The sequence below is a fragment of the Phoenix dactylifera genome, chromosome 7, assembly GCF_051530095.1.
Source record: "Phoenix dactylifera cultivar Ajwa chromosome 7, Ajwa_hap1_PhDact_Kaust_v1.1, whole genome shotgun sequence".
NCBI classification, from domain to species: Eukaryota; Viridiplantae; Streptophyta; class Magnoliopsida; order Arecales; family Arecaceae; genus Phoenix; species Phoenix dactylifera.
In genome coordinates, this window is record NC_143196.1 from 22064662 (window position 1) to 22089229 (window position 24568).

A 24568-nucleotide genomic window follows, 5' to 3' on the forward strand; every position below is an offset into this window, starting at 1 on the left:
GGGCGTTACTATAGAAGCTGGGCGCACCGTAGAAAGACATATGGATAAGATGCCAAGCAAGGGTGAAATCTCTAGGATAAGGTAAAGATAGTATGCCACTTAGAAAAACCTCCCTGATATAAATACATGGCACATCGATTATGATTTACAAAACTAAAGAGGTGCAAAATAATGATGAAATTTTGGTGTGTGGAAAATTCTTCAAACACAGGATTGAGGCTGGATTTGGTGTCAAGTATATCCTATCATCCTTGTGATCATTAATTAATGGGCTATAGGCAATAATTTTTACACCGTATCCAAGCGAACGGTTAAGAGATATGGTCCAATCAAATACAGATTGGTGAGGAGACTAAAAACAGGCTAAGAAACAGTGACTTCTATGAAGAAGAGGAATCATCACATATCCAAAGATCTTGGCCAGAGTATGGAAGTTCGATAATGTAGACCGAGCTAGAATAGTAAATCGAGCGTGAACCAGACATCAGAGTACAAACCGAGCATAGATGAAATACTAACAGGAGACTTAGTACATGTCACGCCCCAGATCCGGCTCCGTGACACGGCCGTGCTATTGCCGACTACTACCCGCAATAGCACGCAGCCTCGTACATGGTCAACAGGTAGTCAAAAGCAGTGTAACTTGTATATATATCAAAAGAAAGTATTACAACCCATTGGTTCGTATAGAGTACAGAGCTTCTACATAGTTTATATACACAAAAGTTTATTTATATCATCTCCAAAAATAAAGAAGCCCTGTTGCAAAAGAAAAATGCTTCTGGCAGCTGTCACTGGTGGTGATCTAAAAAAAACGTAAATGAACAGGCATGAGCTACACGGCTCAGTAAGTAATCTTGCATAATCTTGTCGAATCGACTTAAAAATACTAACCATGCTTATCAGGATTTGAAAAGCTGACATGTATGCTACTAAATCAATCATCATAATAAAATATCCATGCTGAGTAAATAAAACAGTATCCTACGATATCAAGAAATCAAGTAATATGCACATGTAGGAAAAATCGTACCACCGGCATTGCCGTGGTCAGGCTCTTAAATGCTACTGCGAAGTCTTTCTTGGCCACTGGCGGGACCGGCTCAGTTATTAGGCGGCCACTGGCGGGGCTGGCTCAGTCATTCTCGGCCACTGGCAAGGCCGGCTCAGTTACATTAGGTCAGTAGCTCTTAAGAGTTCATAAATAATGCTCCGTATAGGTAGTACCTCATAGATGCTACGGCGAATTCATTAATGGTCACTGGCGGGGCCTGCTCAGTTATTAGTCGGCCACTGGCGGGGCTGGCTCAGTCATTATCGGCCACTGGCAAGGCCGGCTCAGTTGCATTCGGCCCGTAGCATCAAGAACCCTTAGGTACCCCTTGCAAGATGTGCAAACAACTAGAGGCAATTCATCATCATGCTTTATGCTCATGCTAATAAAAATTATGACATACCATTCCATTCACCTTACATGCATTATGAAATCTACATAAGCATGATTTATGCATAATCACCAATTATATGGCTAACACATGCCACTCATACACATGATTCATAATCCATATCTTAGGATATAATGTAATCTACTTATTTCGTAGGCACAATGGAAATCATAAAGCACATATAATCATAACTTGTATAACTAAAGCATGCCATATACATTCACCATTCACAGCTTATAATTTAGGGTACATGACCTATAATACAAGTATAACGGGTTAAATTTCATGCATGATCCATAAAAGATTAGGACAGGCTACTTACATACACGATTCACAACAAGATTAAAACAAGTTACTTACAGTAATTTGCCTTTCTCCTAGGTCTCCTGCGTCCTGGTGACGAGTCCTAAGTCACCTACAATCATGTCATAATAACAATATGTTATTTCCTTTTCTACCTGAAATTTAGCCCAAGCCTAATTCCTCTGTATTGGGGTCTTGGCTGGGCTCATAAGTCTTAATTGGCCTTCCGATTGGCCACTAAGCTTAATTTCCAGCTTAAATTGGGTTTAATTTTGGTTAAATTTATAGTCTGGCTTGTCCAGACTTAGCCCAATTTGATTGGGCTCGGGTTTAGTCAAATTTGGCTAAACCCTTTTCCTTTTTCTTTTTCTTTTTCTTTTTCTTTTTCTTTTTTTTTTCTTTTTCTTTTTCTTTGGGCTTAACGGGTTGCGGATTCGGATTCGGATCCGACCCGCGAACCCGTTATCAGGTTTTCTTCCCCCCTTCCAGAGGCTTCCGCCTCTTCATCTCCCGCTCTCCTCTCTCTCCTCTCTTTTCTCCTTCGTCTCCACCGGACCCATGCCTCCGGCCGGCCCTCCGGCTCCCCTTCTTCTCCTCCGGCCAGATCTGTGGCCTTCCCCCTCTCGGTCACTCCCTCTCTTTCCCTCTCTCTCTCTCCCTCTTCTCTCCTTCGTCTCTACCGAAGCCCATGCTTCCGGCCCTCTCCTCCGGCTCCCCTTCTTCTCCTCCGGTCAGATCTGTGGCCTTCCCCCTCTCGGTCACTCCCTCTCTTTCCCTCTCTGTCTTTTTTTTTTTGTTTTTTTTTTTTTTTTTAACATTATAACAACACTGCCCACAGTGAAATTTGGGCCCAAACCCTTAACTGGGCCCATTTCTTATTGGGCCTAGTAGGTTGTGGGCCCGGACATTACATCCTACCCCCCTTAAAATAAATTTCGTCCGCGAAATTATACATACCTCTATCTTCGAAGAGCTGGGGGTAACTTTGGCGCATCTCCTCTTCAAGTTCCCAGGTGGCTTCCCGTTCAGTGTGGTTGGCCCACTGAACTTTGACATAAGGGATGGTACGCCTCCGAAGAATTTGCTCCTTCTTATCGACGATGCGCAGAGGAGCTTCCTCATAGGTCAGGTCTTCATTTATCTGCAAGGGTTCATACTGTAATACATGGCTGGGATCTGGGATGTACCTGCGTAGGAGGGAGACGTGAAAGACGTCGTGTACTCCTGATAACTCTGGAGGTAGGGCCAGCTTGTAGGCGACCTTGCCCACTTTAGCGAGAACCTCGAATGGGCCGATGTAGCGGGGACTCAGTTTACCGTGCCGCCCAAATCGGGTAACACCCCTTGACGGAGAAATTTTTAGGAAGACAAAGTTCCCCTCCAAAAATTTCAATTCTCTCCTGTCTTTATCAGCCCATCGTTTCTGTCTGTCCTGAGCGGCTTGTAGTCTCCGCGTTATTAGCAGTACCTTATCTCTAGCACTCTGGACCAATTCAGGACCGAGTAGTTTTCGCTCTCCGACCTCATCCCAATGCAGAGGAGATCGGCATTTCCTTCCATATAGAGCTTCATATGGAGCCATTTGGATGCTGGAATGGTAACTGTTGTTGTAGGCAAACTCTACCAGAGGTATGTGGTCGTCCCAGCCTCCACCTAGGTCCATGGTACAAGCTCTTAACATGTCTTCCAGGGTCTGTATTGTTCGCTCTGACTGACCGTCGGTCTGGGGGTGGTATGCGGTACTGAGCCTCAATTCGGTACCCATGGCCTTCTGAAAGCTTCCCCAGAATCTGGATACGAATCGGGGGTCGCGATCAGAAACGATGCTCACTGGCACTCCATGTAGGCGCACAATTTCATTAATGTTCACTTGGGCCAGCCTGTCCAATGAGGTTCCAACCCTAAAGGGTAGGAAGTGAGCTGACTTTGTGAGGCGGTCGACAATCACCCACACTGCGTCATTCCTTTTTACTGTTCTTGGAAGCCCTGTAACAAAGTCCATAGTGATATGCTCCCATTTCCATTCTGGAATCTCCAATGGCTCTAGTAACCCTGCCGGCCTCTGGTGTTCTGCTTTTATCAGCTGACAGGTCTTGCATCGGGCAACATACTCAGCTATTTCTCTTTTCATACCCTTCCACCAGTAATGCTCTCGGAGGTCCCTGTACATCTTGGTACTGCCGGGGTGAACGGAGAAGCGGGATTGGTGGGCTTCTCCTAGAATTTCTTTCTTTAATTCCACATCAGCTGGGACATACAATCGATGACCGAACCTCAGGGTACCATCTGAGTGAATCTGGAGCTCGGGTCGTAACCCTTTTTCCACTTCATCCTTGAGTTGACCTGTGTGTGCGTCAGACTGCTGAGCGATCTTTATTCTGTCGATCAGTGTCGGTTGTATCCTTAGAGTGGCCAGCAGACTTTTTGTAGGTTGTACAATTACTTCAACCTGCAGCTTATCAAGATCCTTCTGAACCTGTGGCTGGGTGGTGAGTAGTGCAGATGAACTTACTGCTGACTTTCTGCTTAGAGCGTCAGCCACCACATTAGCTTTGCCTGGATGATACTTGATATCCAAATCATAGTCTTTCAGGAGTTCCAACCATCTTCTTTGTCGCATATTCAATTCTTTCTGAGTGAATATGTACTTTAAACTCTTATGGTCAGTGTACACTTCACAATGCTCTCCATAAAGGTAGTGCCTCCAGATTTTCAGGGCAAAGACCACTGCAGCTAACTCCAGGTCGTGGGTTGGATAATTCTGCTCATAGGGCTTTAGCTGTCTAGAGGCATAGGTTACTACCTTGCCATTTTGCATTAATACACAGCCTAGTCCGGTTTTGGAAGCATCACTATAAATAGTAAATTCTCCATTTGTGGATGGCAGAGTTAAAATTGGAGCAGACACTAACCTCTGTTTTAACTCCTGGAAGCTCTTCTCACAACTGCTGTCCCAGATAAACTTGGCCCGTTTTTTGGTTAATCGGGTCAAGGGAGTGGCTATTTTGGAAAACCCTTCCACAAACCGTCGGTAATACCCGGCCAGTCCCAAAAAGCTTCTAATTTCTTTGACATTGGTGGGATAAGGCCAATCTACCACCGCTTCTATTTTCTTAGGGTCTACTGACACCCCATCCCCGGAGATCACGTGACCGAGGAATGCCACGCTGCTCAACCAGAACTCGCATTTGCTCAGCTTGGCATATAACTTTTTCTTCTGAAGGGTCTGTAGTACCATTCTTAAATGAACTTCGTGCTCTTCCCTGCTCCTTGAGTAAATCAGTATATCATCAATAAAGACTATCACAAACTGATCTAAATTCTGCTTGAAGACTCTGTTCATTAAGTCCATAAAAGCAGCTGGAGCATTGGACAGTCCGAATGGCATAACCAGAAATTCGTAATGCCCATACCTGGTTCGGAATGCAGTCTTTGGCACGTCATCCGGCTTGATTTTTAACTGATGGTAACCGGACCGCAAATCTATCTTGGAGAAGACTTGGGCACCTTGCAGCTGGTCAAACAGGTCGTCGATCCGGGGCAGAGGATATTTGTTCTTTATAGTTATCTTTTTCAGTTCCCGGTAATCGATGCACAGCCGCATGCTCCCATCCTTCTTTTTTACAAACAGTACTGGAGCTCCCCATGGAGACACACTGGGTTGAATGAACTTTTTATCCAAAAGCTCTTGTAATTGTGTCTTTAATTCTCTGAGCTCAGCAGGGGCCATTCGATAAGGAGCCTTGGAGATAGGTCCTGCTCCAGGGGTGAGGTCTATAGTAAATTCGACCTCTCGATCAGGGGGTAGTCCCGGTAACTCTTCAGGAAAAACATCCGGATATTCTTTGACTACCGGAATATCTTCTAGTTTGATTTCCTTTTGGGTATCCGTGACACATGCCAGGTAAGCCGTGCACCCCTTTCTGAGTGCTTTAATGGCTCGCAAGGAAGAAATGAAATGCAGTGTCGGCTTACATTGAGGGGGCGTATCGTCATTCTGAAAGAAGAATTCTGGTTCTCCTGGCATTCGGAATACCACTTTCTTATGGTAACAATCAATGTGGGCATGATACTGGGACATCTAGTCCATTCCCAAGATGATGTCAAAATCATGCATGTCCAGCTGTAGAAGATTTGCTTCTAATTCTTTTCCTCCCAAATGAATTATGCAGTTCTTGTATTTAGTATCAACTATCACTGTCTCTTGAAGGGGTGTGGCAACATGCAATGGTTCTATTTTCTCAGATGTGCAGTGCAACTGTTTGGAAAAACTAACTGACACGAAGGAATGTGTGGAACCAGAATCAAATAGAATAGAGGCATCAATCAAATTAACTGGCAGTGTACCTGTCACCACTTGGTCGCTCGCACTAGCGTCCTGGCGAGTCAGTGCGAATACTCGGGGGGTGTTCGTTGGCTTCTGGCCCTCAGTTGCAGGAAGTCTGGGTGCCCTCTTTGGGCAATCACGTGCCATATGTCCGAGCTGGCCGCATGTAAAACAGGCCCCAATTTTCTTCAGACAGGGCCCACTGTGATGCTTGCCGCAGCTAGGGCAACCTCGGTTCTGCCTCTTTTTAATCATAGACCCCTTGATGCCCTTGGGCCTACTGCTCTGTCCTCCTGCTGACCTGGCCTTCGTCAGATCACCTCTTTCTAAGTCAGGCCTCATCAAGTCGGCCTCAACCTTCAAGGCCCGGTCCAGCACGTCTCTGTAGCAGGTGAATAGGTGAGAAGATATCCGAGATCTGATCCTGTACCTCAGCCCTCGTTCAAACCGGCTTGCCTTACTCCTTTCATTTTCCATGAACTGGGGGCAGAACCGGCCCAGTTCGTTGAATCTGCTGGCATACTGCAGGACAGACATATGCTCGGACTGCATCAGTGTCAAAAACTCATCTTGTTTCATCTGGTTCACCGAGTCCGGGAAATACTCTGCATAGAACAGCCTCGTGAAGTCCCTCCAAGTAATCCTGTTGGCGGGGTATGCGGTCTCCATGGTCGTCCACCAAAACTCGGCGCTCCCCTTCAGCTGGGGGATGGCTAATCGGACCTTCGTTTCTTCGGGGAACTGGAGTGCTTGGAACATCTTCTCCATATCCCGAATCCATGTCTCGGCCGCTATCGGGTCCGGTCCGCCATCAAATACTGGTGGGTTCAGTCGTCGGAACCTCTCATAATAAGAGCTGGTTGGTTGTAGGGTAGCTAGCTGTATCTGCTGCTGCTGCTGGAGGAGCTGCACTATCAGCTGGTACATTCCAGCTAGATCCGCGCTACCTGCCCCAGAGCGTGGTGTATCCGGGGACTCGGAGCGGTAGCTAGGATCTGGGGACGGTGGCCTCCTATCATCCTCCATATCTTATAGTGTTTACTGCAACCAAAATTCAAAGTAAGGTCAATATACCCTAATAAGTCTCAACACCCTTAACTACCCGTTAACCCTAAATTTTATTGTTATATTCTTGTTAGTCCTAAAGCTCTGATACCACGAAATGTCACGCCCCGGATCCGGCTCCGTGACACGGCCGTGCTATTGCCGACTACTACCCGCAATAGCACGCAGCCTCGTACATGGTCAACAGGTAGTCAAAAGCAGTGTAACTTGTATATATATCAAAAGAAAGTATTACAACCCATTGGTTCGTATAGAGTACAGAGCTTCTACATAGTTTATATACACAAAAGTTTATTTATATCATCTCCAAAAATAAAGAAGCCCTGTTGCAAAAGAAAAATGCTTCTGGCAGCTATCACTGGTGGTGATCTAAAAAAAACGTAAATGAACAGGCATGAGCTACACGGCTCAGTAAGTAATCCTGCATAATCTTGTCGAATCGACTTAAAAATACTAACCATGCTTATCAGGATTTGAAAAGCTGACATGTATGCTACTAAATCAATCATCATAATAAAATATCCATGCTGAGTAAATAAAACAGTATCCTACGATATCAAGAAATCAAGTAATATGCACATGTAGGAAAAATCGCGCCACCGGCATTGCCGTGGTCAGGCTCTTAAATGCTACTGCGAAGTCTTTCTTGGCCACTGACGGGACCGGCTCAGTTATTAGGCAGCCACTGGCGGGGCTGGCTCAGTCATTCTCGGCCACTGGCAAGGCCGGCTCAGTTACATTAGGTCAGTAGCTCTTAAGAGTTCATAAATAATGCTCCGTATAGGTAGTACCTCATAGATGCTACGGCGAATTCATTAATGGTCACTGGCGGGGCCTGCTCAGTTATTAGTCGGCCACTGGCGGGGCTGGCTCAGTCATTATCGGCCACTGGCAAGGCCGGCTCAGTTGCATTCGGCCCGTAGCATCAAGAACCCTTAGGTACCCCTTGCAAGATGTGCAAACAACTAGAGGCAATTCATCATCATGCTTTATGCTCATGCTAATAAAAATTATGACATACCATTCCATTCACCTTACATGCATTATGAAATCTACATAAGCATGATTTATGCATAATCACCAATTATATGGCTAACACATGCCACTCATACACATGATTCATAATCCATATCTTAGGATATAATGTAATCTACTTATTTCGTAGGCACAATGGAAATCATAAAGCACATATAATCATAACTTGTATAACTAAAGCATGCCATATACATTCACCATTCACAGCTTATAATTTAGGGTACATGACCTATAATACAAGTATAACGGGTTAAATTTCATGCATGATCCATAAAAGATTAGGACAGGCTACTTACATACACGATTCACAACAAGATTAAAACAAGTTACTTACAGTAATTTGCCTTTCTCCTAGGTCTCCTGCGTCCTGGTGACGAGTCCTAAGTCACCTACAATCATGTCATAATAACAATATGTTATTTCCTTTTCTACCTGAAATTTAGCCCAAGCCTAATTCCTCTGTATTGGGGTCTTGGCTGGGCTCATAAGTCTTAATTGGCCTTCCGATTGGCCACTAAGCTTAATTCCCAGCTTAAATTGGGTTTAATTTTGGTTAAATTTATAGTCTGGCTTGTCCAGACTTAGCCCAATTTGATTGGGCTCGGGTTTAGTCAAATTTGGCTAAACCCTTTCCCTTTTTCTTTTTCTTTTTCTTTTTCTTTTTCTTGTTTTTTTCTTTTTCTTTTTCTTTGGGCTTAACGGGTTGCGGATTCGGATTCGGATCCGACCCGCGAACCCGTTATCAGGTTTTCTTCCCCCCTTCCAGAGGCTTCCGCCTCTTCATCTCCCACTCTCCTCTCTCTCCTCTCTTTTCTCCTTCGTCTCCACCGGACCCATGCCTCCGGCCGGCCCTCCGGCTCCCCTTCTTCTCCTCCGGCCAGATCTGTGGCCTTCCCCCTCTCGGTCACTCCCTCTCTTTCCCTCTCTCTCTCTCCCTCTTCTCTCCTTCGTCTCTACCGAAGCCCATGCTTCCGGCCCTCTCCTCCGGCTCCCCTTCTTCTCCTCCGGCCAGATCTGTGGCCTTCCCCCTCTCGGTCACTCCCTCTCTTTCCCTCTCTGTCTTTTTTTTTTTGTTTTTTTTTTTTTTTAACATTATAACAACACTGCCCACAGTGAAATTTGGGCCCAAACCCTTAACTGGGCCCATTTCTTATTGGGCCTAGTAGGTTGTGGGCCCGGACATTACAGTACAAATTGAATATTAATGACTGACCAAGTATAGAGCACTGCCATGTAAATTGAGCATGAGCATAGGCCAAACTGCCGGCTAAGCGGCAGGATATGAGACAATTCCCAAGTAGATCAAAGTGACAAAGGGAACAAATCCTCAACATAAAACAAAGCACCCTAGTAGGTCAAGAACAAACTATCTCAATGAGGAATGACTGATAAGTGATAAACGTACGGTTACCAAGATGCAGATCATGTGGAATAGGGAGTAATGCCCAGATAATGGAGGGGTACCATAACTGTTATGAGCAGTGGAGGCATGAAACAATAATGACAAATGTTAGAATAGAAGTGGACCATTTGTTCTATTAGTTATAGAAAAGAATGTATATATATGAAGTTGTAACGGTCTTTTTAGATGAACAATCATTAAAATCCCTATTTTTATTTGTCAATTAAATTTATTTTTATCTTAAATTATCAGTAGTTTAGTTTATAGCTTAATCTATCACCGCTGCCTTTTTCTCAAGTAGGTAGCATTTCAACAGGAAAAGTCTTTGAAGGTTCAAGGCACTATAACCCAAAACTTATCTACCCTTTTCTACTCAGGCCGATGGTATGCTCGCACATCCTTAGAACTAATTAATTAGTTGTGCTTTAATAACCTGAAAAGTGGCAACATTGGAAAGGCTGATCCTTAGGACAAACAAGGGTGAAACCACGTTAGGTCTCCCCAAGCCTATTCTCACCTTGTGTTCATTAAGGCTATATTTGATATCACTGTCACTTTTCCTTTTAAAACAATTTAGAAATAGAAATTCTGTTTCTATCTTTTTTTAAGATTTCTAGAAACACAAACATATTCAGCATCACTATTTTTTTAAACAACCCATTGTCAAGCCAACAAGAGGCAGCAAAGGAGGAGTGGCGGGAGAGGAGGTGGTCTAAAGGAGGAGGCAAAATAAGAGGGACATGATATTGTTGGCGACCTCCTTATCATGGTGTTGACGTGGATGAGGCAGATGCCGAGGTTGGCAGCGAGGGTGGAGTCGATAGGCTAATCGATGGAGCCAAGGCAAAAGATGAGCTACTAGGATTCAGCTTTATTAATTATAAACTTGCAATAAATTTGAAAAAAGAATTACTTTTTTTTGATAGAAACAATATAGAACACCACTAAACGTCCACGCCATGCACATATAAAACTAGAAAATATTAAAGAGATCACTCATGCTCACTACTAGTTAAAAATCATTCACTGTGGTAGCAAGCTTGATGTACTTTAATGAAAATAAAGAATTTCAATGAAAACAAGAAAGAATACAAGAAGCACAACTCGAACTTATGTCTGAAGTATGGTAGATGAACAAAGAATGAAGCTTTCTCTTTTATATCATGATTTCACCATATCTAACTGTTGTTGCCAATCTCCAGACTACTAGGGTGGATTGCCCCTGTCGATCTATAAGACAATAATGGGTAGAAAACTCACCGAATCTGCCAAGCCCTCCAATGTTTAAGATAGAGAGAAAGTATTGGGTGTACGAAAGATAAGTAACTTGATAACTAAAATCGAGGGAATGAGAATAATCTTTTTGTCTAACCCTTTATGCAGAGGTTTTGAATCTATATATCGCTATGGAGTTTGGAATCTCCAATATTCATTTTGGTTGCATCGTAACTGGAGCTACTTGGCACATATTGGCCATGATTATAATCTTTAACTCTCGGTGTGATTGAAGTACTGAAGTCGCTGACAAAGCTAAAGGGATTCGGGTTGACTTGAGATGAGCATCGAGCTGAATGGCTGTCCGGCCGATTTGTAAGATTTCATCCAGCACATCGAATGATGTGTGATATTAGAGATTAGACGCTTCTGATATGCTTGGGTCTGACTAGTTGATCGGTCAGATTTGACTTAATCCGACAACATTAAAGGGTTGCGGAGTATATCCCAATGGCCATATCAACTGTGATTTGGACAAATACGATTATACAGTATCATCATGTTTATTTCCTACCACATCACCAAAATAAATCATGAGATGAGATCATTTCCTCTATTCAAGGGTGCAAACTCCCAGCCATCTCCGTACATGCTCATTTTCCTATCATGTCTCAAGACTCGAGAAAAAAAGATGTTAAAATCATAAGGTCTTAAAATAGTTATAAATCATGTCGACTAAATCTTGTGAATCCTTCATTTCGTTTGTTCCTCCATACTCCAACGAGAATTGCACTTCATTAGTACACGCTTTCACGTGCTTAACAGTATACTAATCATGATGCTCTCCCATAACAGTTAAAAGGGACAGGTACAACACTTGTAGGGCCTCTTGCTCATCCACTGTCGCCATCCATTTGCTCAACATTTCCAGTTCAAGCTTACGATTTCAATCCATAAACCTCCCGCATCCAAAAATGAGAAGTACAACTGACAACATGTTTGTGGAGCAAATAGTCCAATTGGTATCAGTTTAATCCATCTCACCCCAATTGCAAGTACATACACTATCCTTCCGAACAAAATGTCATTAAAAATAATATTCCCCCTCACTCCCTTACTCCTTAGCTACTAAAATGGAAGCTTTATCAACATATTACCTATAGCTGCACTTCAACATACACAAAAAAGCTAAGCTAAGACTGTTGGTAGCTTGGATAGAGAGGGGAAAAAAAGCCCTTGACTGGAAAGATAAAAGTAGTTGATTAAAAAAATTCAGCAAACTGCCAAAGCCATCCACTGCTGAGGCGACCACGTTCTCACCCTCGCCTCTTTTGACTTCCTCGGAAGTTTGCACACCTAGGGATCCACAGAAGGCTCTCTCCCCAGTTCCCAACGTCCCAAGCCTTTACCTCCCCAAAAGTCCACCTCTCTCTCCTTTCGCCACAAAGCCTGGATCTCAAATTACTTCTGAAGCTAACATTCCTTCTTCTCCTCCCAGAGTCCCCCCCCCTGAGATAGCCTCCATGTCTCTTGACATGGGCACCAGATCCAAAGCGATCCTCAGAAAAAAAAACTAATCAAATATAACCCTAAACAATTTTAAAAAAATCATCATTTAATCCAGAAAGGATGAAGAAAAAGGCCTGGAGATGATTGGGTGACGGCCAGCTCACCACGTGCTTCACCCCTCCTTCCCACGCGGTCTCTCCCTCCTCTCAGGCCGACGCGCCTCCGCCGACGCCCAGAACAACCCAAGATGCAAACTGTCAACTGAAAGCAGTAGAGAAGGGGAAGAGAGAAGGGAGGATTTAGGGCGGAGCAAATTATTGGAGTTTAAAATGTTCCTCTTGCCCACCTGAAACGAGACGAAAGGACGGGGGCTTCAGTTCAGAAGCTTCTCCGTATATCTCGTACTCCAGAGGGATAGGGACAGCGGAAGAGGATGATTGTTAACTTACAACAAAACTGTACATTATTTCCCTAAAATTAAAATAAAATGAAAAAAGATAACAACTTTGCATTTCTTTTTTTTTTTTTCTTTTTCTTTTTACTCCCCTCCCTTCTGATCATGGCTTTACTCGATGCCACTCGTACCGGCCGTCCAATGGAACGTCGTTGGAGACGTCGTAGTTGTACCTGCGACAAAGAGAGGACGGCGCTCAGGTTAGGGCAGCCGGATATGTCGTTACGAAAGTACGACGAGGGAGAACGGAGGAGGGGATTTACTTGACGCCGAAGATTTGGAGATTCTCGGAGGCGGCTCTCTCCGCGGCCGCGAAAAACACCTCGATTTCCGCCGCCTCCACCGTCGCTATAGCCGCCGCCTCCACCGTCGCCGATCTCCTTGATTTTCTCTTCCCCGCCGTTGATTCCAGGTTGCACGATTCCCCTCGCAGCTCGCTCGGCGGCGTCGTCTCCTTCCTAAAATAAGATAGAAAATATTCAAGTTAAATCACAAAAATTAAGACAGAATAAGATAAATGGGAGGCAAATGGGAAATAGTGGAGAACCTCTCTCTGCTGCGCTCGAAATAACATGGCGACGTCTCCAAATCGTCGTCACCCTGGAGAAAAGAGAAAAAAACGAAGAATTCAGATCAGCTGAAACCCTAACGAGCTCAGTTCCGTCTTTGTTTCGTGTTCCGCCTACCTCCCGATCGCCGGATCGAAGGCGCCGCCGGCGGCCCTCGACGGACACGACCTCACTGGAGGCGTTGCTGGAACAGCGGGAGAGGCGGTCGGAAGAGGCTGGGCTAGGGCCCCGAGCCCGCGGGCCGCCGGGATTCGCCGGTGTCCTCGCGATCCGGGGGGTCATGACGAGGCTCCGGCTCCGGAGCTGGAGGTAAGAATTCTGGACCCCGGCAGGTTCCGCCGCCTTCCTCCGCTTCGACCCCGCTCTCTCCTTTTCCGCCGCCGCCGCCGCCGCCGCCGCCGCCGCCGCAGATGCGGAGGCGAGGGCCAAGGTCCGGGACCTCGTTCTCATCCCAACCACCTGGGACACTTCCATCACCCCGACTTCCCCCCCGACCCCTCTGCACTTCCTCATGCACTCCCCAGACCTTCCCCTCCTCCTCTCCTCTCTCTCTCTCTCTCTCTCTCTCTCTCTCTCTCTCTCTGGAAAAAACGAGGCGAAGGGGGTGGTGACGAGATCCTGCCGTCCGCTGGGATGTACTTCTAAGGTGGGGGTTTCTGTGGGCACGGAACGGAACGGTGACGTCGGGGTACAGAACGGCGCCGTCAGGCGAATCTGGACGTTGGGATTTCGAGTGGAATGAAGCGCCACGTGTCACCGTCTCAACCCGTTTCGTCCACCGGCTCATCCGGTCGGATACCCTGATATCCGGTCACCTCGCTTGTTAGTGCGCCTAACAGATGGGATGGCAACGGGCTGCTTCCGGTGGCCAGAGTCCGTGTGGCGTGGGGCTGGTCGGGAGCGGCTTGAATTTCCTAAAATACCCTCTATCGTCGCCTTAGTAACGAAACTACCAGTAACAGTCTTAGCTTCCCGTTTACCAACGGGCGGCACGTTAGGTGGGCCCCACCAGCAACGGCAGAGGCCACTCGTCCAATTGCAATCGAACGGCCGTCGTGATAATTTGAAATGTTATAACGGTCGTTATTAAGTTCATAACGGCAGAGCGTACAATTTGAAATGTTGATAACAGCCGTTATGATGCATTAACAGACAATAAAGTCTACCGTTTAATGGCCGTAATAATTACGCCGAGAGGGAGACAAAGATTAATGGCTAAGGGCTCTTAACTTCACCAGTCGTTAGGCAGCGTCCGTTATGCAGCACAGACTACTAGGCTGGTCGTCTGACCAGGGCCGTCCACGTGTATTCAAGGATTGGTTCGTTCTTGTTGGAACAGTAGAGACACTGTTATGATGTATTAACAGACATTAAGAAACAGCATTGCCTACCGAATAAAACAGACACTTACAACAGCTTCGGTTTAATGAACGTATTAATTAAGTCTATTACACAACGTCCGTTGTGGAACAAAGAGCTGCAGTGTTTGCATGTGATCATGGCCGTCCATGTGTTCCGAAGGTTGATTAGTTGCTGCCGGAATAGTGGAGACCAAGATAATATAATAGGGATCAGGGAGCTTACAGAGAGAATCTTGGCATTTTACTTCGACCAGGTTTAATTTAGGTTAAAAGTAAAACACACGGGGGTAGTTGGGTGCACCCATCGCCACCGTAAGTTTTTGGGACCACTGGTAGGATTTGTGGTCCACGGATCGGACGGATGGGAGGACAGGGATCACGACAACTGGAAAGATTGTGGGCCCAAAATAGGACAAAAGGGATGGGGAGAGAGAGGGGCTTCCCTTGCGTTCTGGTTAAGTCGAAGTTATGGTATATGTTTTTTTCTTTTTAACTTTCGAGGATCAGATGGGAGTTTGTGCGGCGATGCTTGGAGGGGTTTGGATTTCACCCACAGTGGGTCAGATGGGTGCTCGGATGTATATTGTCCCCGTCCTTTGCCTTATTGTTTAATGGCTCACCATCGTCTTTCTTCGAGTCGTCGGTAGGATTGAGACAGGGCTGCCCTTTGTCACCACTTTTGTTCATTCTATGTGCAGATTCTTTGTCCCGTGCACTCAGACAGGCCGTCCATAAGCAGGAGTTGGAGGTCTATGGCCCGGCGGCCGGGACAACTAGGGTTTCTCATCTGTTATTCGCTGATGATTGTATACTGTTAGCTCACGCGACGAGCAGATCAGCACGGGCCATTAGTAGGATCTTGGGGGCATATTGTGGAATGTCGGGTCAGCAGGTTAATCTGGCCAAGTCTGCCATTTCCTTTAGCCCGAAGACTGACCATGGGGCGAGGCAGTCTATTATGAGTCTTCTAGGGATTGGAGAGCAGGAGGGGACCCTTACATATCTCGGGGTACCTATTACGGGACGCCGTCTACGTCGGAGGGAGTGTACATCCATGGAGCTGAGCATCACCCACCGTTTGGAGAGTTGGCAGGCGGGTGCACTGTCGATGATGGGCCGAGTTATTTTGGTACGGTCAGTGTTGAGCTCCATCCCCACTTACTTGCTTTCCAATACCCTGGTCCCTCTTGCAGTGATCCGGGGATTGGAGAGGATGTTTCGCACATTCCTCTGGGGACGGCGGGGAGGCAGAGACGGCGTTCATCTGGTGGCATGGGAGTCTATTTGCCAGCCGACCAGCAGGGGGAGGACTTGGTATTCATTCATTGGTTGAGCGCAGGGAGTTACTGGCGACCAGAATGGCAGCCAGATTTCTCCTAGAGCCTGAGGGCCTTTGGGGCTCATTGTTGAGGGCGAAGTACGGGGATCCTGCCCCCCACTACGTCCTACGTACTGGCCGAGGAGCTTCCTTTATCTGGAGAGAGATCTGCGCTCGCGCCCCAGGAGTGATGCCAGAGATCAGGTGGGAAATTGGGGATGGGCGGACGATCAGCATTTTGGAGGACAGATGGCTGGCTAAGGTAGCATTGCAGGGTTGGCCCACCGAGATTGACCATGGTTGGATGGAGGGACGCAGAGTGTGTGCCTTACTTGCCCAGGGGGAGCGGAAGTGGGATGCGAGTCTTGTTCGACAGGTATTCGGGGAGCACCTTGCTGAGCGCGTCCTGGCTTTGCCGATCCCAGAGGGGGAGGCGGTGGATAGGAGGGTATGGAGCAGGACAGGGAGGACGTCTGTGAGAGTTCGGGACCTCTTGTCGATTGGTAGATGATAGTCAACTTTAAAGACCACGCAATAGCACGTATCTAGTAGGATAGTGATTACGGGTATCGATCCACAGGGATTGGGGTACAGTTGTTTTTCTTTAATAATAAAAATATTTAAAACGATGAATTTGTGAAGACTATTAAACTAAGAAATTTAATAAAAGAAAATGCAATTAAAAGGATATCAGTTTAAGCGAACCTAGGGCATGGAATTTACCACTAACATCGGAACAAGGGTTATTTATATTTTAATTTATTCTTGGATTAATATGCAAATTGGTTACAAGCCTAATAAGCATTCGAATAAAATTTTACAGAAGTAATTTAGGCATAATCCATCTTTAGTTTAGCATGAAATGTCTACCCTAATCTAAGGTGGTAGCACATCGCATCTTCCTTAAGCATGAACTATCTTATTTTTACTTCAATGATCATGAAGAGCAGTTGTATAAACTTCATATTTAAAATCACAGAAATTAAATATGAGATGAAATAAAATATTCATTAGAAGCAAAATAAGGTTTATACAACTCCAATAATAGAAATTAAAAATATAAAAACCCTTGGCCCTTTGTTAGGGTTGCATCCAGCCCTGGAGAAGAGATCAGCCCTGCATGGAGTTGGAGACGGCAGCAGCAGCACAGCAGCGGGCTCCCATCTCTTCCTTCATGATTTCTTTCTTTGAAATATTCCCAAAATAACAAAACTCTTCTCTCTCCTCTTATTTTTTTATTCTCTCATGTTCCCGTGGCTCACTCCCTCCCCTGTTTCCTCTTCTTCTTCCCGTGGGATGTGGCCTCCGAGAGATGATGGGAGCAACCCCCGGTGGGGGAAGAGGGAATGCCCCCCCCCCCCCGGTGGGGGAGGAATGAATGGAAGAGAAGAATGCCCCTCCTCGGTTCACGCCTGAGCCTTTTATAGGCTGCAACTCCCTCTCGCTCCTCTGTTCCGAATGAAGGATTAAGATGAACAGATGACTTCTATCCCTTGATCCTTGGACGCGGTGGGAGAGGATTTGAGTCTATCCGTGACTGTTGCAGCTTGATATTCTTGCTGGCGAGAACACGGGTTGCATGCTGTGGATTTGTTGCAGTCGGTGGATGAGGATGCAGGGGATTCGAAGATGCTGCCGTTGCTGTGGATGCAGTGGGAGAGGATTTGGTGCTGAGATAAAGATGAACTTGGAACGGGAGTTTGGATTCGGCTGGGATTAATCTGGATGATGGCTGGCTTGATTCGGCTGAGAGGAAATCGATGCTCACAAAGTTTGCTGGAGTCCATCTGACGGAATAAGATGGGTTGGTTGGTTGGGATGTGATCCACGGAAATGGGAAGATGACTGTGTTCTGTTTCTGAAACAGGGGAGGATACATTTGGTTGCCGTGAAGCTCGGAAAGAAGCTATCGTGGAGAGGATGGGATCTGAACTTGGTTCTGGGAGTGGTTGTTTGGAATGTTCATCCGATTGGGAACAGGGGATGCTGGGATTTAGGATGATGTGGACGGTAAAGGATGGTTGCTGAGACGTTGGGATAAGGTTGATTGCAAGAACAGGGGAGATACCGTGTGAGATTTCTCATGTGGATGGTTGAATCAAGCATATCCGAACGCGAACGGGATGAAGATTTTCACGGTGGAAGCTGGGAGTCCGGAAGAAGATCTTGGATGTTGGGAGGAGCTTGAGGATGAGGATGAATCGCCGGATATAAGGGATTTGATACATGGGGAGACTCTGTTCCTTGGATTCAGAAGGGAAGAGAGACGTGCGTGAGATTAGCGGAGGATGAGTGTTAGGACGCTGGGAGATGAACACGGTCGCGAGTGATTCGGGAGGAGATGACGCTGGATCCGTGGTTGTGAAGTGATCTGGATGAAGTTCGGCTGGGAGTTGGAGCTTATCCGTGGGAGATTAGCATGTGATGAAGATACGATGGGGAGACATTGGAACGTGAGATGAAGGAGATTGGGTCGACTCGGGAAGACGTGGGCCGACTCCAACTGGTTGGAAGATGGCTTTATTTTAAAGCTAAAACAGGGAAAGTTTGGTTATGTGGAAGGAAAGAGTCCTTATGGGTGAACACATGAGGAGAAGGAAAACTTGAATGACTGATTGCACATAAAGGCTGATCCATGATACAGGTTCAAAATGTTAGAACGAAAGGTCGAATTGGATGTGACGAAAATAGTAGAATTGGGATGAACGGCCGAAGAGGGAATCTGAGAGGATTTAATTCACGAAGTGCATGTAATTTGGGTTCAGGGATCATCTCAAATGAGTTTGACTCAACCTGCATACATTAGACTCAATCAGTAAATAAGTAAAACTTGAATTACCTTTAATAATTTATTAAAATGCAATAATGAAGGTAACACATTTTTTAGTTGAATTTATAAAATATATGAATTAAAATAATGATAAGTGCTATGAATAAGATATTAATTTATGCATTATTTAGCACTTATCAGTAGAGGGCCCTCAGCGAGACAGATGGACTGCGGCTGGATTTGGAGGATGCACATTCACCCCTGAGTGGCCTTGTTCCTGTGGAAGGTGGCTTGGGGGTGTTTACCTACTAGTGGGGTTTTGGTGAGATGGGGAGTGAGGGTTCCGGCCGGATGTGGAGCTTGTCAGGCGACGGAGGAGACCATCTACCATGTTCTTTTTGGGTGCCCTAGAGCTAGTCAGATATGGAGACATGCTTCAGTTCAGCCTGACCAGAGGCAGGTGTGGGCGTCCACTGAGGAGTTCCTACGTCACTTGGAGGCCTCGATCCGGGGTCTGTACGAGAGGAGAGGGGGACTCGTGATGCCTACTTGGCCTATCACTGCTGGCTGGAGAGGAATACACGGGTTTTCGATGGCGAGAGCCACCATCCGAGGTTGGTGGCGGACCGAGCTCTATGGCTTGCGGCGGAGATCACCGGCTCTATTGAGGCTACACCTACTGGGTTGGCCAGGAACATCTGGGGCCCCCATTCTGCTCTTGCAGCGTCCAGGACAATACTAGTATCCTGGGTGCCCCCACCTCCTGGCTTTCTCAAGGTGAACTTCGATGGTAGCGTATCAGCGGATGGGAGCTACGGAGGTGTGGGATTTATTATTAGGGATCATGACGCCAGACTTGTGGCGGCAGGTGGACGAAGGATTTTTGACTCATCAGTGGTGACCGCAGAGCATCGGGCGGCCTGGGAGGGTGTCTCCTATGCGAGGCGGGTACTAGGTGCGGATCGCATCCTTCTCGAGGGGGACTCGACCACGGTGATTGGGTGGATCCGGGAAGGGGGGGTGCTCAGTTGAGGACCGGCCGCTGCTTCACGATATCCGTAGAGCTTTGGGAGAGATTGTCTCCTACCAAGCCTCGCACGTATATCGGAAGGCGAACGGTGCGGCTAATTGGGTTGCTTCCTTCGCGGCTCATCACTTGGGAGGCTTTTTTTGGATAGGCCACGAGGCTGTGCCTTCGTCCTTGCGTAGCATTTTATTTTCTGATTTTGTTGGCCATCTTCACACTCGTCATGTGTGAGTCGCCGATGTACCAAAAAAAAAAAAGAACCCATATTTTTTTATTTGGGCTTGGGCTAACCCCTAGGCCACTGCACCCGGGCCGACCTAAGGGCCCTGGCCGTAAGGCAGAGGAGGAAGACTCCCCATCTCCTCCTTCACCGAACTCCCCCGAATCCATCGGAAGAGGAAACAAAAAAAAAAGGGGGAGAGGGAGACGGGATCAAATCCTACCTAATTTGCATCAATCTCCGTCTATAAAAGAATCTATTCATCTCCTCCTAGGGCATCAACCGAGAGCTTTTCCAAAAAAAAAAAGAAAAAGGGAGATCCGTAAGAAGCTTGGGTTGTTCGCCATCGGGCTTGTCGAAGGAGCTCGCCGGAGGCGAGGTGAGGTCCCTCTCCTTCCTCTCTCTTGGCCGTGGGACACTATTTTCTTGGGAATCCGGCCGGCAAGCCGCCGGATCGATGTGAACCAAACACCCCGGCCTATTTTCGGTTTGCTTTTCATCTTTCGTTCCAGTTGGCCGTCGCCGGCCGTGGCGCACCGCCGGCACCACCACAGGCCGACGACCATGGGGCGTCGCCGGCCGTGGGTTGCCTTCCGAGCACCCCCCTTTCTATCGGGGAGGAAGAAGAGAGAAAGAGAAAGGGTGTTGGGTCTTCCCTTATCCTTTCTCTTATTATATTTTTTTCTTCTCTCTCTAGTTGGGTTCTCTCCCTAACCTTGGATCCGGGGAGATAATTGTTTTGAGGGTTCTGGATTGTCATATATTTTGGATAAATTTTAATGATGAGTTGATTCTGTAGGGAAACAATTTGTTGGACAAGAAGACGTTGAGCGGGGTTCTGAGCATCCCAGTTCATAGATCACCGTAAGGGCGGGTGATTAGTTATCTGAGTTTTCAACAAAGGATAAGAATCCTTGTAAGCCAATCCTACATGATATAAATATTTTTACATCATATATGTTTGATATGCTATGATCCAAATAAAGCAGAGATAGTTTTATATTAAATTATATTTTGATCATATTGGCTTGTGATTGGTATTATGATGGATGCATGTATGCGCATAACCTACACCTGCATATTTGGATTTATAAATGGGGTTCCTATGATTTGATGGCATTAAATCGTATTTTGGTTATATTTGTTTGTGATTGATAATATGATGGATACAACCTGAGCATAATTTATATTTACATAATTGAACTAATGGATATGGTGGATGGACTAACCATGTTATATTGATTGCCCTGTAACGGGCCGGAAACGTGACCTTGGTTAGTCTAGGCCGGATATAAGATGGAAAAAGGAATTGATGTGTGTATGTGAATTGGTTAAATGAGTAGAGACTTTGGGCTTATCTCGTTATTATTGATTGCCCCATCATAGGCCGAAAATGTGATATTATTGATTGCCCGTCACAGGCTGAAAATGTGATACTATCGATTGTCCCATCACATGCTGGAAATGTGATACTATCGATTGCCATATCACAGGCTAGAAATGTGATACTATCGATTGCCCCGTCACAGGCTGAAAATGTGATACTATCGATTGCCCCGTCACGGGCCGGAAACGTGACCAGAATATAGCCCAAAGTCGGAAGGATAATTGATCCGGATCAAGTTAATAGAGAATGGAATGAAAAAGCATTGAAAACATTAATTGAAGATTTTGAGATATCGTATGACGTATCACACTTGAGTGGCTGGATTTTTGTTGACATTTGACTTGCATATTCATACTGATTATTCGAGCTTTTGATAGCCGGCATATGATTTTATGATATGTGCATTGATTTGTCATAGTTTTCAAATTCATATTATTATTGTGTTGGTATGGATGTGTAGAGATTCTTACTGGGCTGTAAAGCTCACCTCCTCTTCTTTTTTTTTTATCAGAGTTGCAGGACGCATAGATTTGGATGGGAGGGGCGCAGAGTGCGAGTAACAGAGTCATTAGCTGGTTAGTTTGTTTATCCTTCTTTGATGTCGATGAACATTTGAAGATCTTGTAATTGAACTAATTTGCTTATCTGGACATGTTAGATTTGTCTATTTGAATTACTAGATTAATTGTGGATTTATTGGAATTTTTGTTAACCATAGGCCTTGCATGATCTTTAGGGCGCTGCTCTGGGGCTCATGCGGCCGGTCGCGTACCGGACCTGGGTGCTGGGTACGGGGCGTGACAGAGTGGTATCAGAGCTTAAGGCTAAGGTATCCTAGGGTTTAGGTTCAGGTGAGTGTGAGTGGAAAATTATGATAGAAAAAAAAAACTATCAGAGCCTTGGTTATAATCACTTGAGATTGTAACAAGAATGATATTATAATCTAAGGTTTAAGACTACTAAGGACTGTGGCCTTAGTGGCATTAGAGTTTGAGCATATTATTAGGCCCAGAGATAGTGCAATAGACCATAGATAAGGTGTAAGTGATCAGAGAACGACTTCGTACAGCTCAGAGTCATTAAAAGAGTTATGCTGATAATAGAAGGAGATCAAAATAACCTGCTATGTGTTATATATGGAAAGGATCAAGTTTTGTCATGCCATGATTTTGTATGTCAAATCTTGTGAGCTTGCATTTTGAGAGGGAGATTGTTTAGAAGTTCGAGGAGTATGTGACGGTTGCAATCTCTCAAAGTATGAAACTTAAGTATGTTAATTTCGAGGATGAAATTTTTTTTAGGAGGAAAGAATGTAAGAACCCATATTTTTTTATTTGGGCTTAGGCTAACCCCTAGGCCACTGCACCCGGGCCGACCTAAGGGCCCCGGCTGTTTAGCCGTGAGGCATAGGATTGGAGTGTTCCTCTCCTCCTTCACTCCTCTCCTCCTTCACCGAACTCCCCCGAATCCATCGGAAGAGGAAACAAAAAAAAAAGGAGAGGGAGACGGGATCAAATCCTACCTAATTTGCATCAATCTCCATCTATAAAAGAATATATTCATCTCCTCCTAGGGCATCAACCGAGAGCTTTTCCAAAAAAAAAGAAAAAGGGAGATCCGTAAGAAGCTTGGGTTGTTCGCCGTCGAGCTTGTCGGAGGAGCTCGCCGAAGGCGAGGTGAGGTCCCTCTCCTTCCTCTCTCTTGGCCGTGGGCCACTATTTCCTTGGGAATCCGGCCGGCAAGCCGCCGAATCGATGTGAACCAAACTCCCCTATTTTCGCTTTGCTTTTCCTCTTTCGTTCCAGCTGGCCGTCGCCGGCCGTGGCGCACCGCCGGCACCACCACAGGCTGACGACCATGGGGCATCACCGGCCGTGGGTCGCCTGCCGAGCACCCTCCCCCTTTCTATCAGGGAGGAAGAAGAGAGAAAGAGAAAGGGTGTTGGGTCTTCCCTTATCCTTTCTCTTATTATATTTTTTTTTCTTCTCTCTCTAGTTGGGGGTTCTCTTCCTAACCTTGGATCCGGGGAGATCATTGTTTTGAGGGTTCTGGATTGTCATATATCTTGGGTAAATTTTAATGATGAGTTGATTCTGTAGGAAAACAATTTGTTGGACGAGAGGGCGCTGAGCGGGGTTCTGAGCATCCCAGTTCATAGATCGCCGTGAGGGCGGGTGATTAGTTGTCTGAGTTTTCAACAAAGGATAAGAATCCTTGTACGCTAATCCTGCATGATATAAATATTGTTACATCATATATGTTTGATATACTATAATCCAGACAAAGTAGAAATAGTTTTATATTAAATTATATTTTGATCGTGTTGGCTTGTGATTGGTGTTATGATGGATGCATGTATGCGCATAACCTACACCTGCATATATTGATTTATAAATGGGATTCCTATGATTTGATGACATTAAATCGTATTTTGGTTATATTTGCTTGTAATTGATAATATGATGGATACAACCTGAGCATAATTTATATTTACATAATTGGACTAATGGATATGGTGGATGGACTAACCATGTTATATTGATTGCCCTGTCACGGGCCGGAAATGTGACCTTGGTTAGTTTAGGCCGGATATAAGATGGAAAAAGGAATTGATGTGTGTATGTGAATTGGTTAGATGAGTAGAGACTTTGGGCTTATCTCGTTATTATTGATTGCCCCATCACAGGCCGGAAATGTGATATTATCATTTGCCCCATCACAGACTGGAAATGTGATACTATCGATTCCCCCATCACAGGCTGGAAATATGATACTATCGATTGCCTCGTCACAGGCTGGAAATGTAATACTATCGATTGCCCCGTCACGGGCCGAAAACGTGACCGGGATGTAGCCCAAAGTCGGAAAGATAATTGATCCGGATCAAGTTAATAGAGAATGGAATGAAAAAGCATTGAAAACTGTAATAACCCCAAAATTTTTTTTTAATAAAAAAAGGATAGAATAGTCCTTTAAAATTGATATAAGGGGTAAAATTGGAAGGAATCAAAAGATAATGGCATAGTTGTAGATGCATTGAAGTGGTAAGGGTAAAATTGGAAGGAATCAAAAGTTAATGGCATAACGGTAGATATGTTGAAGTATTAGGGGCAAAATGGGAATTTAATAATATTAAATAAAGGGTGAATAGTGTTTGATGT

The 24568-nt window shown here is 45.5% G+C and overlaps 2 protein-coding genes across 2 annotated transcripts; both read right to left on the reverse strand.

Annotated features, from left to right (window-relative positions):
• Positions 1–5829: 5829 nt before the first annotated feature.
• Positions 5830–7101, reverse strand: LOC149753172 (uncharacterized). Its single transcript, XM_089924059.1, has 2 exons — positions 6096–7101; positions 5830–6023 (listed from the first exon to the last, which is right to left on the reverse strand). Exons 1-2 carry the CDS (start codon positions 7099–7101, stop codon positions 5830–5832), a joined length of 1200 nt encoding a protein of 399 aa, XP_089780185.1.
• A 5711-nt stretch (positions 7102–12812) lies between these two features.
• Positions 12813–13928, reverse strand: LOC103718667 (cyclin-dependent kinase inhibitor 1-like). The gene is made up of 4 exons (XM_008807587.5): positions 13442–13928; positions 13303–13355; positions 13019–13213; positions 12813–12928 (listed from the first exon to the last, which is right to left on the reverse strand). The coding sequence occupies exons 1-4, from the start codon at positions 13835–13837 to the stop codon at positions 12859–12861; spliced, it is 714 nt and encodes a 237-aa protein (XP_008805809.3). The 5' UTR covers positions 13838–13928; the 3' UTR covers positions 12813–12858.
• Between the last annotated feature and the right edge of the window lie 10640 nt (positions 13929–24568).

Bases quoted from the DNA above. Each gene is read 5' to 3' on its own strand.
- LOC149753172 (XM_089924059.1), bottom strand. From the start codon at position 7,101: ATGGAGGATGATAGGAGGCCACCGTCCCCAGATCCTAGCTACCGCTCC. The intron at 6,024-6,095 runs GTACACTGCCAG...CCTTCGTGTCAG, and splicing joins GAGCGACCAAGTGGTGACAG to TTAGTTTTTCCAAACAGTTG.
- LOC103718667 (XM_008807587.5), bottom strand. From the start codon at position 13,837: ATGAGGAAGTGCAGAGGGGTCGGGGGGGAAGTCGGGGTGATGGAAGTG. The intron at 13,356-13,441 runs GTAGGCGGAACA...TCTTTTCTCCAG, and splicing joins TTCGATCCGGCGATCGGGAG to GGTGACGACGATTTGGAGAC. The intron at 12,929-13,018 runs GTAAATCCCCTC...TCTTTGTCGCAG, and splicing joins CTCCAAATCTTCGGCGTCAA to GTACAACTACGACGTCTCCA.